The following is a 16847-nucleotide window of genomic DNA, read 5'->3' on the forward strand; positions in this document are numbered from 1 at the left end:
GAAAAAATACTTACAACTATAGAGATTGTGAACCTGTCAAATTTTATCAGTTAAGTGGGTTTGGACTTGGTCACTCCTTGGATAGGAGACTTCCGAGGAAAAGCTATGGGCAGCATAATGGTGCTTGTAGTGCAGTTGGTGGCACCTTTTTCTTTTAAGTATATTCTAAACTATTGTCACAGGACAGATAGTGCCCTCCACTATCTGCACATCCATGCACGGATCTCAACCCCTCAATGTAGAAGAGAATTTGAGTGGCTCCAGGCCAGCAACCCCACTTTCCCTATCCCCTGTGGAGAGTTCACCTCCTTCCAGCCCCATGAAACTTATCTAGAAAAGTTAATCTACTCCAGGTCGTATCTCCCCTCTTTGGGGGCGCTGCAGCGAGGTGGTACATAGCAGCCTGATGCACTTTGATGTGTGCTTGTGAGGAGCTGGGAGAAGGGAGATAAGGCCAGAGCCGCTCTGGCATAACAGAACCTCTGCGTGGATATCCTTGACCTCCCTTGAATCCCTGGGATTGGCCAGATTTTAGAGCAGAAGGGGTACACAAGAGGGACACACAAACCCCCCCTCCTCACAAAAAGATGACACGAGAATCTCTAAGGAAATCCTTGTAGTTTTCCTCACCCAAAGCCCCGACCTGAGACTTTTACCATTGAAGGGAAAAATGTGGACCTCAATGTGGTGCTAGGGGACACTGTGCTGCCTCAATTCCTGCCTTTATTTTTAGAAGAAAAAAAAAAAAGAGAAAATCAAGGCCCAGACCACTTGTGGCATTTTTCGCAAGGCCAAGGATGATACTCCATGTCATGGCTCTATTTCAACTTGAGTGAGAGTACATTCAATTTACCTAAAATGCCCTCGGAGAGTCAGAAGGTGATGGCATTCTTCCATTTCTGTCTCACAGCATTGTCATCACATTACCACAGCAGAGATTACTATATTCCAGTGGTGGATGTCAGCAACCTCCAGATTTAGGAGTGCTTGGAGCAGGACATGATAATGGCTATAAGGCACCTTTGTGCCTCATGGGGTCAATTTACACTGCTCCCAATGAATCGTTCTAGTAGCCAGGGATAAGGCAGAAGTAAGGAACCCTTAACCACATCCTTTTTCCCCCTGTCACTACCCACCCTACCAGTGGGGGGGAATTGGCACAGGTGGTGTAGGAGCTTCTACAGTAGCTCTATGCCACCAAAGGAATCCCTTGCACTGGGGATAAAACTTCTGTAGCTGGCTACACCAGATTTAAGACAGCTTTTGGCAGTAGGGCAGCACAAAGTTTCCCTAAAATATCAGAAATTTGAGTCCCCGGGTGTTCATAAGTTTGTTAAGCACTTTGGGGCACCTTGCATAAAAGGCATTATAGAAATGTCACTTGTTGTTCTAAATCATCACATGCGCTTTATACCTAGTGACAATTTAACTAATCGAGACGTCCATTTAATCAGGAAGATCAGAGACAAGAAGGGACATGCACTTTTATGTCTTCTTTTACCCTGCCGCAAAATGTTGACTCTAAAGTTGGGCAAACTCCTAGTAAGTCCTGAGCACCTGAATCTCCCATGAAAGCCAAGGATTTGGTCCATAATAATTAACAGAACACTCACATACTAACTTTTGTTTACTTTCCAGTGCTTCCCTATCTTCTTAGAAGCTTGAAAATTAAGTATCTAGTCCTATAAACTTTTCTCCTCTCCCTCAGAATACTTTGATTTCTTCCATCCTGGCTAATGGCATGTGAAATTAATTTGGCTTTTAAAAAAATAATTTCCTTCCTTCCTTCTGAGGTCCAGCATCACAGATGCTGCTGCACCACTGAGAATGTGGATCATAATTTAACTGTTGCAATGGAATCAGTAGAGGAAGTAATTTTTCCCACACTTATTTATATTACTGCGTTGCTAGAAGCTCCAGCTGAGATCAGCCCCATTGTGCCAAATGCTGTATACAAACATAGTCAAAGGTACTCCTTGCCCCAAAGAGTTTTCAATACACAGACATGACAGACAAGTGGGAGAAAGAAATTATACTTATCCCCCACTTGACAGGAGAACTGAGACCCAGAGAAACTAGGACCCAGATCCTCTTAGGAGCCTATGTATCTTGTAGGACCTGCGCCTAAGTGACTTGCCCATGCCCACACAGGAAATCTGAGGTAGAGCCAGGAATTGAACCCAGATGTATGTATATTTAACAAGATCCTCCTTCCACTCTAACAGCATTCTGCGAATACACCTCGATTCTTGCGATGCTCCTGCTATGCCAATTCTGGATTTATCCTGAAAAGAGATTGTGACATGGACTGAAAATGTGCCAAGTTCTGTGTTTTGTTTTGTTTTTTTAAATCATGTGGAAATCTTGGGAAGCAACACAATCTAATGGAGTGAGCAGAGAAGTAGGAACCAGGAACTACCATGTTGTAATTCAGTTCTAACTACTGGCTCAATGTGAGACTTTGGGCAAGTCAGTTTACCTCTCTGTGTTGCAGTTTCTCCATCTTCGAAGTGAGAATATACCTACCTACCTCCAGGGATGGCTGGAAGACAAGCTGTGTTTGTACAGTGCTTTGAAGATGCAAAGCACTAAATATTAAGAGCAGAAGTAGGGCCCTGCTTCAGCAAAGCACGTGCATAACTTTCAGTGTGTAATGGCAATGAGGCTACTCATGCTTACTTAAGTTACACACATAATTAAGAACTTTGCGGGGCTCAAGTGGACAAATGTTCACTATTATCTACGATAACAAGAACCTCAAGATTAGCCACAAACCTAAACAGAAGATTTTATATCAACGTTTTTAAAAAAAATATATATATATATATAAAAATATCATTTAAATGCTCCTCGGTAAATTCTCACAGGCAGCACTTTCTACCTTACCTGTGAACCACACCAGCCCGATGAAGATGCTCCACTGCTAGAATAAGCTGTCTGATATATTTGCGTGCTTCATGCTCTTCCAGTCTTTTTTTCTCATAGATCTTGTGCATTAGATTGCCCCCAGGGCACAGCTCCATGACAAGGTAGTAGCTGTTTTCTGTTTCCAATATATCCAGTAGCTGAGCTATGTTGGGATGTCGGATCATTTGCTGGATCTGCCCCTCACGTCTCAGATTCTTGGTGACATAGGTATCCTTCTTGGCTCTCTTCTTGTCAATAACTTTCACTGCCACCTGATAAGAAACAAAGAAGGCATCATACACACCAATGATCTATTAGCTCTGACCTTGTATAAATAACTTCAAAATAAATCAAGGGATGTCAGTACAGTCATGTTTGGGGCACAACAGCCCAGCACAGAGAAATAGCTGTTCTTTTTTCCACTGAGACCTAATTGCTTTCCCAGCCCCTTTTATAGAATGACAGACAAAAGTTGCTGCAAAGATATGAATATCAAAGGGGAGAAAACTCTTCTATTAAGCAAACCCGACTGCTTAGTCTGAACATGCTGTAGTCTTCTTCTTGTCTATTTACCCAGAAGTTTCTTATGATGAGATTTACATGTAACCATGAATGTGACCTTTTTACGTGACCTTAACAGGTTTATGGCATTGGCCTTATGTTTTGAGATGTCACAATTCCAGCACAAGTTTCTTAAAAGTTAACCAAACAGGGAAAGGTAGTTGGTTATGTACTACAAAAAATTTTTAAAAAATAAAAATGAGCACTGCTTCCAACCTCTGGTCAACCTTGACAATTTCTTTAAAAATACATACTTAAAAACGCTCCCTCAATTACTTTCACAACACAATAACCACTTGTGTCTTGCACAAAAAAAAAAAAAAAAAAAAAAAAAAGATTTGGACACATTATATGATGCCTTTGTTTTATACATTGACAGGCATTGGTTCTATTTATTGCATTAGCAGGTTCATTAAACACCTTGTAGTAAAAACATATTCAACCCTTTAGTTGCCTCATGTTTTTATTTAATTCCTAAGCTTTCACATTTAGACCTGGTACTGCAGTATTTCAAATCATCAGCACCAGCCAATGATTAAACAACATGTGCTAGCCGAACAACAAAAAGCTATGATCAGTCCTTCTCTTGTGTTCTACATTTCCTCAGAGCTCTGCAACAAAAGGCGTCCTTTTAACTCATACACTGAAATCAAGTAGCTCACTAATCATTACTACTGAAACAGTTGCTAACTTTTCAGAAACAGGAAAAAAGAGCTTGATGTTTTTGCATGATAATAAATTTTACACATAGTTGATTTGAAAAGTTCCTGTCTGCAGAGGGCCAAATTCAGGCAAGCATGTGGAAAGCGGCACATCTACCCGCAAAGTGCCATACACAGCTGCTACACAAATAGCATTACTGTATGCGTCTATCCGAGCTGCAAGCAACTCTGTTTACATTATTCTTGCCTTATTTATTCCTATTGAGAGCAGAAATAATCAGTGCAGGACAAGTATCTGAGTTTCACTGGACTAGTCATTAATCCAGACAGTAATGGTAGTGAAAATGACCTTCCTTTTGCCTCCAGCTTCGCAGGCAACTGTGTCCACCCCTCCTCCTGGATGATGATGTAGCCACAGTAATTCATACTTTCAACTGACTGCCAACGAAACTATTATAACTCATTGTAGCTGGGGCTGATGAGTAAGGCAACAACTAAACTGTAACTTATACAGATCACATAAGATCACTTTCCTACCTGGAAACAGTGTCAAGAACATATCCTCCAGAGTGGTTCCCAATTTGCTTCTAGTGTCAATTGAAAGCCCTAGTACAAATATTCTCAGCAGGCTGGAGCCCTCCACAGAAGTCACCTCTATTCACAAATTACCAAGACAGCTGCATTCCTCTGAGACAATGCAGCTAACAAGCTAACAGTGCCCAAAGTGAAGTTCTCAAGAGCTGAAAACAATGTACACATAGTCCAGGGGTTTCATCCGTGAAGCCAACTGCTGGAAGAGGAATGGGTAAGCCAAAGTCTAACCATTGTTAGAGCATGTTTCGAGACATGCAAAGGTATTTCTGCACTAACCAAAGACAGGGAATTACAACAAACAAGATGACACAAATTAAAAATATTTGCCCTACCTGTAAGAGATGAGGATTAAAGTCTACTAGGATCAACTTTGTGAATTTTAATTACTGTATTTGGCTCTATGATATTATGATGATGGGCAGCCTAGAAATGCCTAAAATATATTAAAACTTTCTTTCTCTGGATCAGCATATGGCTTATAATTTCAGCCAGTGGTTCTGTTTGTCCCATAGTCAACTGCTATGTGTTCTGCCTGAGGGGAAAAGACTTATCTGCATTTTTTATAAATGTTTGTAACCCAGGAACCTCTTGGTGGCAGTGGACAGAGTACGGAGTGCATGGGGGCCTTAGGGATCCCCTAGTATCTAAATAGTAATTCACCAAAAAAAGTCACATAAGGTCTCCAATGAAAGCCTGTGTCACACTGCTCCTCATAATCACTGTGAAATGTATGTACAGGTAATATGTAAGGAGCTATGTCTACATACTGAAAATTATGCTCTTAAAGTCTGTGACTTGGGGCTGGTCAGAGGTGAGAAACAGGTTTCTTTCAGGTAAAATATGTTTAGATATCTGTCTACAGGTAAATTGAGTATTGTATACTTCACAGTGAACATCTATTTGCCATCTGAGCAAAATACTAATCAAGTGATTGCTAAGTCTCTGGGGGAGAGTCTTAACAGGCAAACACAAGCAACAGGGGTGACCCTGTTTGCAAGTAATGACAATAGATTTTTGGACTATAACTGTAAAGACAGAGACACATTCTGGACCTTTCCTTTGAGGAGGCAAGCAGACAGAATGCTTGTTTCATGAACAGAAGATCCCAGCCACGCCTGGCTGTAATACAATGGAAGGATACTGGGTGAGTTTTTGCTCTTTATGACAGGACAATGTCTTGTTAGCTAAATTTAAGCTCTAGAAAGCGTGTTATGATTTTATTTTATGTGTAATCCTTTGTTTCTAATATTTCTGCTTGTTATCATTTGAATCTCTGTTCTTTATTAAATAAATGTATGCTTGTTTTCTCTGTAATCAAATCTAAGTGCTGTGTGTAAAGCAGAGCTGGAGTCTACAGTGTAAATGATAAGCTGGAGTGTACTGTACCTTTGCAAACAGAGGATCTCTGAACACTGTGAGTGTCCTAGGGATCAAAGGTTGGACGCTCCAGAGAGATACTCAGAGGACTCAGGGCTTGGAGTGTGCCTATTGTTGACCTGTAAAGAGACAGCAGGGCCTCGGGAGGCCTGGAAGTCAGTGTTTGTGTTGACCATGGCCGGTAAAGTTGAACTGATCCACAGCAGGCACAGACAAGGCTTCCTCACACGTAGATCCTCACACTGCATACCCCTCAAAAGTGTCACAATGTGTTACAAACATTTTAGCAAATACTTTCTAATTTCTGTTGCTCTTACTCGGTTGTGCAGACAGTATCTCGCCTGGAGCTCCAGAAAATATTGCATAGCACACATGACTTCCACATTAAGAGTGGGTGGTAGGAAGGTGTATGGGGAGGTGTTTTTTAATTATTTTGGGGGAAATCCTTTAGTGTTACAAGTTTTTTTTTTTTCTTCTGTATACTAGAGCGTATGTGGTGGGAACCATAGGGGCCTTCATACCATATAATAACAACGGATATAAAATAAATATTTATTTTAATCTTAAAGAAAAAATAGAAATAAGAATGTGTTACATTTTTCCTTATTCGGCAAGAGCTCTAAGCCCATTTCTTAAAGATAATGGCCTCTAGGTTGGTTCTCATTCTATGCTATGATAAAGAAATGCTTTGAATTGTTAGATTAGGTAAATGGAAATTGGTTGTAATTACAATAAATCCTGTCATTAGGTATAACTAGCCTCACATTAGTGAAACAAGCAGATAGGGTTGAATTAATAAACTTTTTGTTGTGTGTGTAAGAGAGAGAGCGCTATGATCTGGGAGTTTTACAACAGAAATAAGCCCAAAAAGGACCTGACTACTCTTCTCACAGCCAAAATTTCCACTGAATTCAAGTGCATAGGAAACTGAGCACTAATAGTTTGACTTAACCAGAAATAACTACTTACCTTTAATTATCCAGATACATTATTTAGTTAGGTGACTAACTTTAAAAAAAATAATGGAATACCTTTGAGATAAAGATACAGTTAAGCAATACACACAAGACAGCTGCCTGGGTGAAACATACAGCATAGTGCAGTGGCAACACTCCCATAAATGTCTGGCTAGTCACATTAAAGAAAAATAATTTTATTGTAAGGCAAGATAACAGGGAAATCAGATCTTAACCACTTTAAAGCCTGTGGTAATTCATCAAGAAATCAGCATGTTCTCTACCTAATGAGATAAGAGCAATAACACAAGGCTAGTGTAAATTATTCAAACAGCAAACTACGAGAGATATTCAGCTAAGGACAAACAAATTCATGGATACAGAAAGATTATTTGCTGGTTTGTATCATACCAGCAGGAAACAACATTTGCAAAGAAGAAAAAAAGATGCTGGTATTTTTCATAATTGAAAGATACAAAGTATTAACCACATGGAACATAAATCTGTTGTCAGAGGCATATTGTGAATCATCTCTCACCCGTACAATAAGTCATCCCTAATTCATTGACTATAAAGGCACGTTACTGAACACATGTATATCTCTCACATTCACTATATTTGCTTTGGGGAGGCAGGGAAAGCCATCTGAATGTGGGACTCACAGTTAGCAACTTGGCCGTATTCTTTCACTTTTACCTAGAAGTTTGGGCCCTAATCCTTCAGCATTAAAGTCAATAGGAGCTTTGCCATTGACTTCAGCAGGTGCTGGATTGGACCCTTGACATGACTGCACATCACCTATGCAAATAGAGCTGTAGGATTGTTTTGAAGTCCATCCCTTGATTCTGGGTCACCTTTCCTCACATTTAAGTCCTATCAGCTGCATCCCATCCCATCAGCACTAGTTGCCCCCTTGCATTTGGCCTGGAATATAGAAGTCTAACAGCCATGGCTAATATAAAGCAGACAAGGGAGGTACTGGCAGCTTTGTTTCAGCAATACTCACTCTCTCCCTCCCCCCTCACCCCTCTACACATAGGTGAGAGGAAAAAGAGCATGACTTAAGTTCAGAATAAGGGGGACCAGAGTCACCCAACCCAGAGCAAACTACTGTTTCTATGCAGCACTGTTTTCTCTCTTGGCTGGGGAGAGATGTGTGTCCTCTTGCCTAGCTCCAAGTTATTGCAAATGGCACCAGAGAAATACCTACATACAGTATATGGTGATTTTGGTATCAGATGCTTTTATTTTTCTCCCTCTCTCCCTCAGTTTGGTTTGCCCCTGGCAGAAGGCCTTACTGCCAGCTCACTGTAAAGAACATTAGGCTGAGCAAGCCCAAAGCCCAATCCATTTCTCCCTCCCATCCGCACCACGGAAGCCCACTCTCCACAGTGACACCCCCCCACACACACCTTCTGCAGCCTGCTGGTGCTGCCCTGCCCCAGCCCCAGACTGCTAGAATGCCTTCCTGCTCCGGGGCCAGCTTCAGTGCTCCAGGCAATCACCCAGTTCAGCAGGGAGGTCAAAGAGAAGATGCACAGCAGAGACACTCTGTAGAGGAAGAGGGAAAAGGAGACATGGGGAGGAAAGAGACTCAAGAAAGAGAAAAGGAGACTCAGGATGGGAAAAGGGAAATGCAAATGGGACAGACTTAGAGGAAGAAGGTGACAGGATTTAGGACTCCACATGAAGAAGGAAAGCAGGACCAGAGGGTAAAATTCACTGATACACACGATCTAAGTGAACAGGCTTCGCACAGCAAAGAAGGGTTGCAGGGACAGAATCCATCTCTCTGCCAAAATGCAGGGCACAAAGCAGCTCTGCAGCCCTTTCGCAGAGGTTATTATAACTCCTGGGCTGAAGCAGGGGGCTCCCAATACATACACAGTCTCTACCTCGAGGTCTGTGGCCAGTGAATGTGTGTAACTGTGACCCCCGCAGTCCCACCCTCCACACTGGTATCCACCGTATAACACCTGGCATTAGAGAAGGATATTTTTCAGATACGTGTTTTAACATTTCCTAAAGATTCCCTGGAATGGGGCGAGAACAGGACTCCTCAAACAACCATGTGGAGGATGCATATCTAATATCTGGAATCCAGTGCAGACTAGTGATATCTGAAATGGGGCAGGCAAGGCAAACCTTACCAAATCCCTGCCGCTATCCCCCATGGTCTGGGGAAGCATTCCAAAAGAAAATTTGACTTGATTTCATGCAGTCATCCTGGAAAAATGAACTTGCATCAGCAGTACTGATTTACACAGTGCCTCCCACTCTCACCTGTTTCCATGATAAGGCAGGCCTGGCCAAAGAGCAACCAAGTCTAACCAGCGTTCACTGAGGTAACACATCTCAATCACCACCACCAGGAGAGAGATGAAAAAAATAGGGGAGCACTGAATAGATACTGAAAGCAGTGATCAGCAGAAATGAAGCCAGCAATTGAGGGAGAAAAGAAAAGAAAAAAAGACCCTATGGTTTGTTCAGAAATCTCTGTGTTTAAAAAAGTCTCCACAGACTTAAAAAGAAATAACAATAGACCAAAATACACAACTACCCTAGCAAGTTTCATCTGGGTATTTTCTTATAAAAGTTTTTTCTAGCTCTTTTGTCTCATTCAATCTCTCCCATTTCTTGTTTTTATTGCCCCTTTTCACTCTATTCTTTTTTCCTGTGTTGCTCTCCTTCCTGTGTTTCCTTCCTTTCCTGAATGAAAGGCACCCATCAGTGCAGGGGCTGTGCAAGGGTTGCCTCCCATGAGGTAAGTTGTTTGTTTTTGTTTTGATATTTTATATATACACACACAGTATAAATGTTCCTCTTGTCCCCCAATATCCTCATGTTTTGCCATGTAAAAGAAAATTGAAGGACCAAACCCTGCATTCAGTTAAACTAGGGACAATCTTGAATAATCCCATTCACCACGATGGGGTTGCTCCACATTTGACACAGTATAAATAAGTAGAATATGGCCCCACATCTTTAACATACACCATTTCCCCCCAATGCTGAAAACCTCACCTATAAGGAAAAAGGGATTTGCTACAGAAAATATTTTATATATTAGCTAAGTATCTAAACAAATTTAAGATTTAAAATCTACTCTGGGCAGGTCTTTTCATTTCATTTTATTTTTATTTTATTTGCTCTCCCAAATCTTAGACTGGGAGCTGTCAGAGACAGAGACTGTCTTTGTGTTGTTTGCACAGTGCCTAAGTCAATGGAGCCTTGATCAGAGTTCTTACACTGCACTATAGTAGAAATAATAAAATAATAATAAAAAATAAAGCAAGAGATTAAAATGAAGTGGTGGAAACAATGGCTCTTGACATCCCCACACTTCACTTTTGGTTAAATCTTTGCCATGCAAATAAATAAATGGTTTTGGTAACTTTGTGTTTTGAAATACACAGATGAGTAACTGGGCATATTTGGGTTTCAGTTTCCTAGAATTATATTGTTAGATTCAATTGCTTTCCTGAAGTTTGTACCGTTCTGTGACACATCATGTGAGCAAATTCTGTTTTTCTGGATTGTGCCAATAAACTATTGTGCTGAGAGTGTACTAAGAATGGTGTGTAATGGGAGAGGAAGGGGACAATTTAATCCCTAGCCTAATTGGTCCTATTGAAGTCAATGGAGTTATGTCAGGAACAAACTTGGCCTAAAAGTTCCTTGTCAGAAATGTTTCTCCTTTGTCATATCAAAATACCATACAACAGTTGCAGTAAAAACAGCTCTAAACAAGCTTGAAATGGAAGTGGTCTCACAGCCTCCTTTGTCTCCAGTGTATGTATCTGGGGAAGAAGAGAAGATTTGCTTTCCTTCCTCCCAACCCAATCTTCCCAAGTGTGGGATGCTCCTGGGAACATGCTATTACTTGAAGAATAACTTATCCTACAGGCAGGTCTTGCATTTAGATCTGAAAGCAGTCAGGCTCCCTCTGATCTCCCCTAATCAGGTGTTCCACATCCATCTGCTCAAAATGCTTTGCCCTTCCACCAGAGCATCTTATCCTGGGCCAGTATAGAGTCCAACAAGATAGACTGGCCCAGGATAAGACTCATTGTTTCCTGATTGAAATCCCAGTGCAGAATCTACCAGGTTGTGAAGGAAGCGCAGTGCCTAGAGCAGGTACTGTCCTCTCATGCCAACCCAAAGCCCAGCAGTTGAGCTATTACATAGTATTGGAGAGAAGGAACTTCTATGTGCTCATTGGATGTATGCCAGGGAGCCATTCCCTCTACTGTGTGCACCCGTCACTGTCATATTTGGTTATTGTTTGTTCCCTTCCTTTTGAATTAAACAGTGAATGGGGGAAAATGTGAGCCAAAAAATAGCACTTCTATTATTGAAGAAAAATATTTTCTGGGCAGTACAAATGTACAAAGCTAATTATGTATTTTCCTTACTCTTCTATGCTAACATGAAAGGAATATAGTTCTGTTAGACAAGGGGCTCAGTCTTATTTAGAGATAGATTTTCTTTAAACTGATTCCATGTAAATACCCCATGGCGCAAGAAACTTACCACTAAAAAATTTGTATTCTTTATGCCTAAACCACAGTTCTATTTCAATAAGTAATTCAAGTCATGGCATCTTAGAAATGTCCTGCTAGTGGGAAACCAAATGTTGGATCCCATCACAAAGTAGGATGCAAAAAAAAAAAAAAAAAAAGACAAGCTCACTGTAGAGCTGATCTTCCAATACATACAAAAGTGCTAGAAGGCAATAGTATTTTTAGCAGCCAAAAGCTTTATCCAAAATGGTTTTACATTAAAAATGTCAATTCCGCTATATAACTTTCCATGACAAGCCTCAAAGACATGCTCCAGTTAAGATACACTATCATTCTATTTCTTATAAAATTTTCCAGTGGCTTGTCAGTTACACACTGCACTAGCATATGGGAAAAACAGGTTTGGTTGTCAGAAAGGAAGTTGTAATGCGCATTAATGGACGCACATCCTCCCAGCTGCAGAACACAAGATTCCTGGAGGGAATGGTCATGAGGCTGGGGTCAGAGTGTATTGGATAGAGTCTGAAGTGAGATGGTTGGGAATCACCCTCTGCCAAAAGGAAAACAGTTACACCCTTAGGCCCTGATCTAGTAAAGACTTATGCATCTGTGTAACTTTACTCTGGAGTAGAAGTGCACACATGCCTTTGCAGGATTGGAGCCTAACAATTTCAAGATAATTTTGAAAGAATCTCCCCTTCTACCCTACACATTTTGTTTGTTTTGTTTCCTTCCACAAAGTATCTTATAAGTTCAAATAAGAACCATATCCTGCAGTCTTTAACTGAGGCAGGATTAAGAATTAAGAGGAGATATGCCTTAGTAAGGGCCATTAAACATTCTAGGATTTGGCTCTACATAATAAATATAACATAAGAGAAAAGAAACTTCAGGGACTGCAGGTATGGGCTGATGTAGCATGGCACCGAGAATGGTTTATCAGATGCAAGGAATTTAACCTAGGTCCTCTAGATCTGAAAGTATAAACCTCTACTGCCTGAGGTAAAACACCCAGATTTGTAAACTGACTCAAACCTGTATGTAGTCCAGCCATAGAGGGAGACAAAAAGCCCTACTGTGCAAGCATGGGTTACATACATTTATGCAAGTTCATCTCTATTTGTATTTTTAAAGATGCACATAAAGCATGTATTTTGATGTATATCCTTTCTTTTTTGCCCTGTGTATTTTCTTTGGGCTACATATCTGACATCACCTGTAGTTTTACTTTATATTTAACACTGCTTTAATTTAAACCAAACAAACAAACCACACAAATTTTCAGGCTCTATCAGGATTTTGGGTGCCCAACTTGAGACATCTTAAAGGGGACAGATATTTAGAACGTGGGATGCTCAGCACTTTTTGAAAATCAAGCCCTTTTAAGGTATCTCAGGTTGGGGACCCAAGCACTGAGGGACCCAAAATGACCAGTTGTCACTTTTGAAAATGTAGGTCTCTGTTATTTGGATTTTTGTTCAGTGAAATGGTCATTGCTTTCAACAAATGAAATAGAAGCATCCAAGGATTAGAAAATGTCAGATTCATTAAGTGTTTGGTCTTTACTGTTTGTTCTAGAAGACAAAATTTAGCAACAAGTATCTAAAGATATCACAGAGCCTGAACAGTCTTTCAGATGACAGGTTCCATGATCTTAAAAGATAGGTGTGCAGATTCAAGGATTTTCCAAGCAAATCCATTACTGAAATTGACCAATATTGCCATTGTTTGAACAACAACAAAATCCTTTCATGTAAGCTGCTAAGATGTGAGCAGGGTACATGCAGCTGTGACTGCTCTTTTCTCAAGAGATAGAATTCACAGTTTTGCTGTCTCAAGATAAAACTTCTTGCACCAGGGCCCCAGTTCAGTAAGAAACAAACATACGACTAACTTTAAGCATGTAAGTAGGCTAATTGAAATCAAGAAGACACGTGCTTGAAGTCAGGCAGGTGCTTAAATACTCTGGGGTCCATAGCACCCAGTTCATAGAGCATTATTAACTATTTGGATCTGTAAGTTTTAAAGTGGCGTATTTTGTGAATCCCTTTACTAAAATTTTCTAAGGGATTCTTTGACCATCCTGCGCAGCAACATATTTTCCCTAGCAATGAGTGTCCTTAATAAATATTAATGCTTTAGGTTTTTATGCATCTTTCAAGTTATGATTTCTGAGGAACTTGCAGACATTCTTTACAAATATCACCAGAAAGTTAACCAACTCTTTATTCACCTTATTTATAGATTAGCTATTCATTTCAAGGAAATCAGAGATAAGCCATCTCTACAAAAGCAGACTTGTCCACAAGTTTAATCACTGTCTGTTCCACCGCCAACTGATGAACTGACAAATATCCATGAATATGTGGATCCAATGCACGAGAAATGAGTTTTGTCATGTTGGTGTCATGTAGCCATTGTATGGCTCAGTAGACTGGAAAGCAGTATTTTGAACTGCTACATTGTAAACCTGGGTGTGAGAGAGATCATGTGATTCTCCATGGAGGTATGATTCCAGGAGTCATGGAGGATCCACTCAATCTTTGAGAGAAAGAAGCCAGTTCTACTGACCTCTCAGTACTCTCCTGTTCAACCAATGAATCGGGTGGCAGGAATGGTGTCCCTAGTGACACCAGCAAATTTTCACCTCCCAAGTATCTAAGGCTATATACGAGTAAGCTAGGATTAGGCAGAGATGGATAGAAGTAAGACAAGGCAGAAGGCCAGAAACAGATAAATGATGGTCCCCATAATGATGTTGTAAAGGAAATCCTTACAAGCCTGTCAAAACCGGCCTTAAGGTCTGGATCAGACACAGCAAGGAGAAAATATACACTTGAATGTCTGAAACAATGTGATTTGCCTGGCAATTTAGATTTAAAGTGTTCATCAAAGATCACTTTCCAAATACCGAATATTTTTCAAAGAAGGATTTTCGCCCATACATAAGGTAAAGCTCACATTGCTATAATGCTCTCTGTCACTCAGCAAGAAAGCTAGTTGGAGCTCAAAGTATAATCAAGTCAGAGGAAAGGAATTTTCAGGGGCTGTTACACAAATCAATGAGGAGTGATATGTGATCAATGTGACAGATGGAAAACTTGTTAAGGCAAGTGTGGTCCCTATTCTGTGTTGACCAAACTGATGCTACAAATGACTGGTCCTGGGGAAAGCCAAAGTGACAACTGTTACAAAACAGAGGTCCGCTGGAGCTAAACATGGCCCTTTTAAGTTGTAAGAACAACATAAAACAGCTATGTCTAAAATACAGCAAAGCGTCATTTATGCCTGGGTCACAAATGAACCATATCCTATGCAGCTGTTTCTGATAAAGTATAACCTGACTTTTTAATGCTGACAATTTTGTCTGTCACAGTGAGATGAATGAGGCTCTCAGGTTACATTTGGGGAAACAAAAACGGAGAACTGATACCAAATAATAATGTTGCGTTAACAGCAACCCTTACAAGGGAGCCCCGACTTATGAATCTTCTAACTTCCATGTTCATCGACTTGTAATATGTTACACATAAAACTGTCCTGGTTTCACATTTCAGTGATGAAATGCATAACTAGGTATGCAGAAAAGTCAGTATCCCTCATATAAATTTCTTTAATACTGATGTAGCTTTATAGTTTTGTTAGAGGAAAAATGACACTTACCAGAGCAACAAATGCTTCTGCTTTTGGTGTATAGGAGGTTTAAGGCTCAGCGCCATTATTTATATGGAGTTATAACTCGAGTGACAAAAAGTTTGCAGATGTTGAGAACCAAGAAAAGAGGTGTTTCAAGATAGCACAATTATTACATATTTTGTGTCTCATAGCTCCATGAATATTATACATAAGAAACTGAATGTATTCTCTTTTATATAAATCTTCCACAAAAGGCAGAAAGTCAAGTAACTTTAATCTTTATTCTTTTCTATTCTCTCCATTTGGAGATCCTTTCCATAGCAGTAACAATTCAGTAACAATGCAAAGAACAGCATTACATGATCAAAAACTAAACATCATTTCGGAGGGCAGGGCAGTGAAGCATTCCTTTAAAAAAAAAAAAAAAAAGGAATCTTTAGTAAGTGCAACTCCAGCTTTCTGTTTATTTTTCACAGGTGGTCCCCTTTACAGACCCTGGATCTTAACTGCATTGACCTCTCCTCTAGTGAAGGAAGGACTAGACTGAGTTCACTCCATTAAGGGCTGCTCCACACACAGTTTTTGTATAGTTTTAACATTATCAGTTTAGAAACATATAATTAAAGCAGTACAACCCCCTGGTGTGGACACACATTTATACTGGTATAAAGATACTCATATTGAAATCAGTAATTTCAGGAAATATACAAAATAAGATTTTCATTCACTTTATTGGCACTTCCTGAATCAGCCAGCTAGAAGTGTCATAGGCTGTAACCCAATGGGGGGACCACTGCCCACCAGCAGATAAAATGTTGTTTAGGAAGGTATCAGGGAAAGTGTTTGAGAGAGAGAGTTCGAACTCTTAACTTTAGTGACTATACAATCCTAATGAACCTATTCCTGAGGTTGCTACTAATGGGAGGGATAACAAAACAAATGTATTTATTTAAAGCACTGTAGATTTGCAATGTTTACACCCAACACATTAGATTTCACCGTCTTAGTCACTTTGGAATTTGAAATCAAATCACAAACAAATGTTCAACGGAGGTGGATGGAGGTTGTCCAATTCAGTTTTAAATAACTCTAGTATTGAGTCGTCCCCCACTTCCCATAGGAAACAGTTGGGCAGGCTATTAGATCACGCTGCTAGGAAATACTTGCTGAAGGCCAATACAAGTTTTTCGTTGCTCAGTTATATCCCTTTACGCCTACTGAAACACCCTTATAATCATCCTTGATAACTCCTCTTCTACCTTGGTACTTACACTTTTCAGATATTTGTAGATATTCCCTTGAAAAACTTGGAGAAGGATGTAACCAATATAACATCGAACAGCTCATTTTTAAATATTGCTGTTTATTCAACACATAACTGCTCAGTTTTAGACAGACTATTACAACTCATGTGTTATGGGATGGTTTGTCACAACAGTTAAGTGGCTGCTTTACTTGTGAATTTAGATCATCCCCCGTAAATAAAGATGATAAATGCTATACACTATTACCTTTCATTTTCCTGAGTTTGGGATAAACACACAACTCATGAATGGCAAAGGGAAGGGGAAATGTGAGTTGCTTTATGTCTTCTGAAATTTATGAAGATAAATAGTAGCATCCCGCTATTC

The 16847-nt window shown here is 40.1% G+C and overlaps 1 protein-coding gene across 1 annotated transcript in view; it reads right to left on the reverse strand.

Annotated features, from left to right (window-relative positions):
- Positions 1-16847, reverse strand: part of HUNK (hormonally up-regulated Neu-associated kinase) — a 102457-nt gene that overhangs the window by 68280 nt on the left and 17330 nt on the right. The window contains exon 2 of the mRNA XM_067565639.1: positions 2887-3179. Within this exon, the coding sequence (XP_067421740.1) occupies positions 2887-3179 (293 nt within the window). The remainder of the gene's footprint in view (positions 1-2886; positions 3180-16847) is intronic.

The sequence above is a fragment of the Emydura macquarii genome, unplaced genomic scaffold (genome assembly GCF_026122565.2).
Source record: "Emydura macquarii macquarii isolate MOO-44397 ecotype Brisbane River unplaced genomic scaffold, CSIRO-AGI_Emac_v2 contig_2681, whole genome shotgun sequence".
NCBI classification, from domain to species: Eukaryota; Metazoa; Chordata; order Testudines; family Chelidae; genus Emydura; species Emydura macquarii.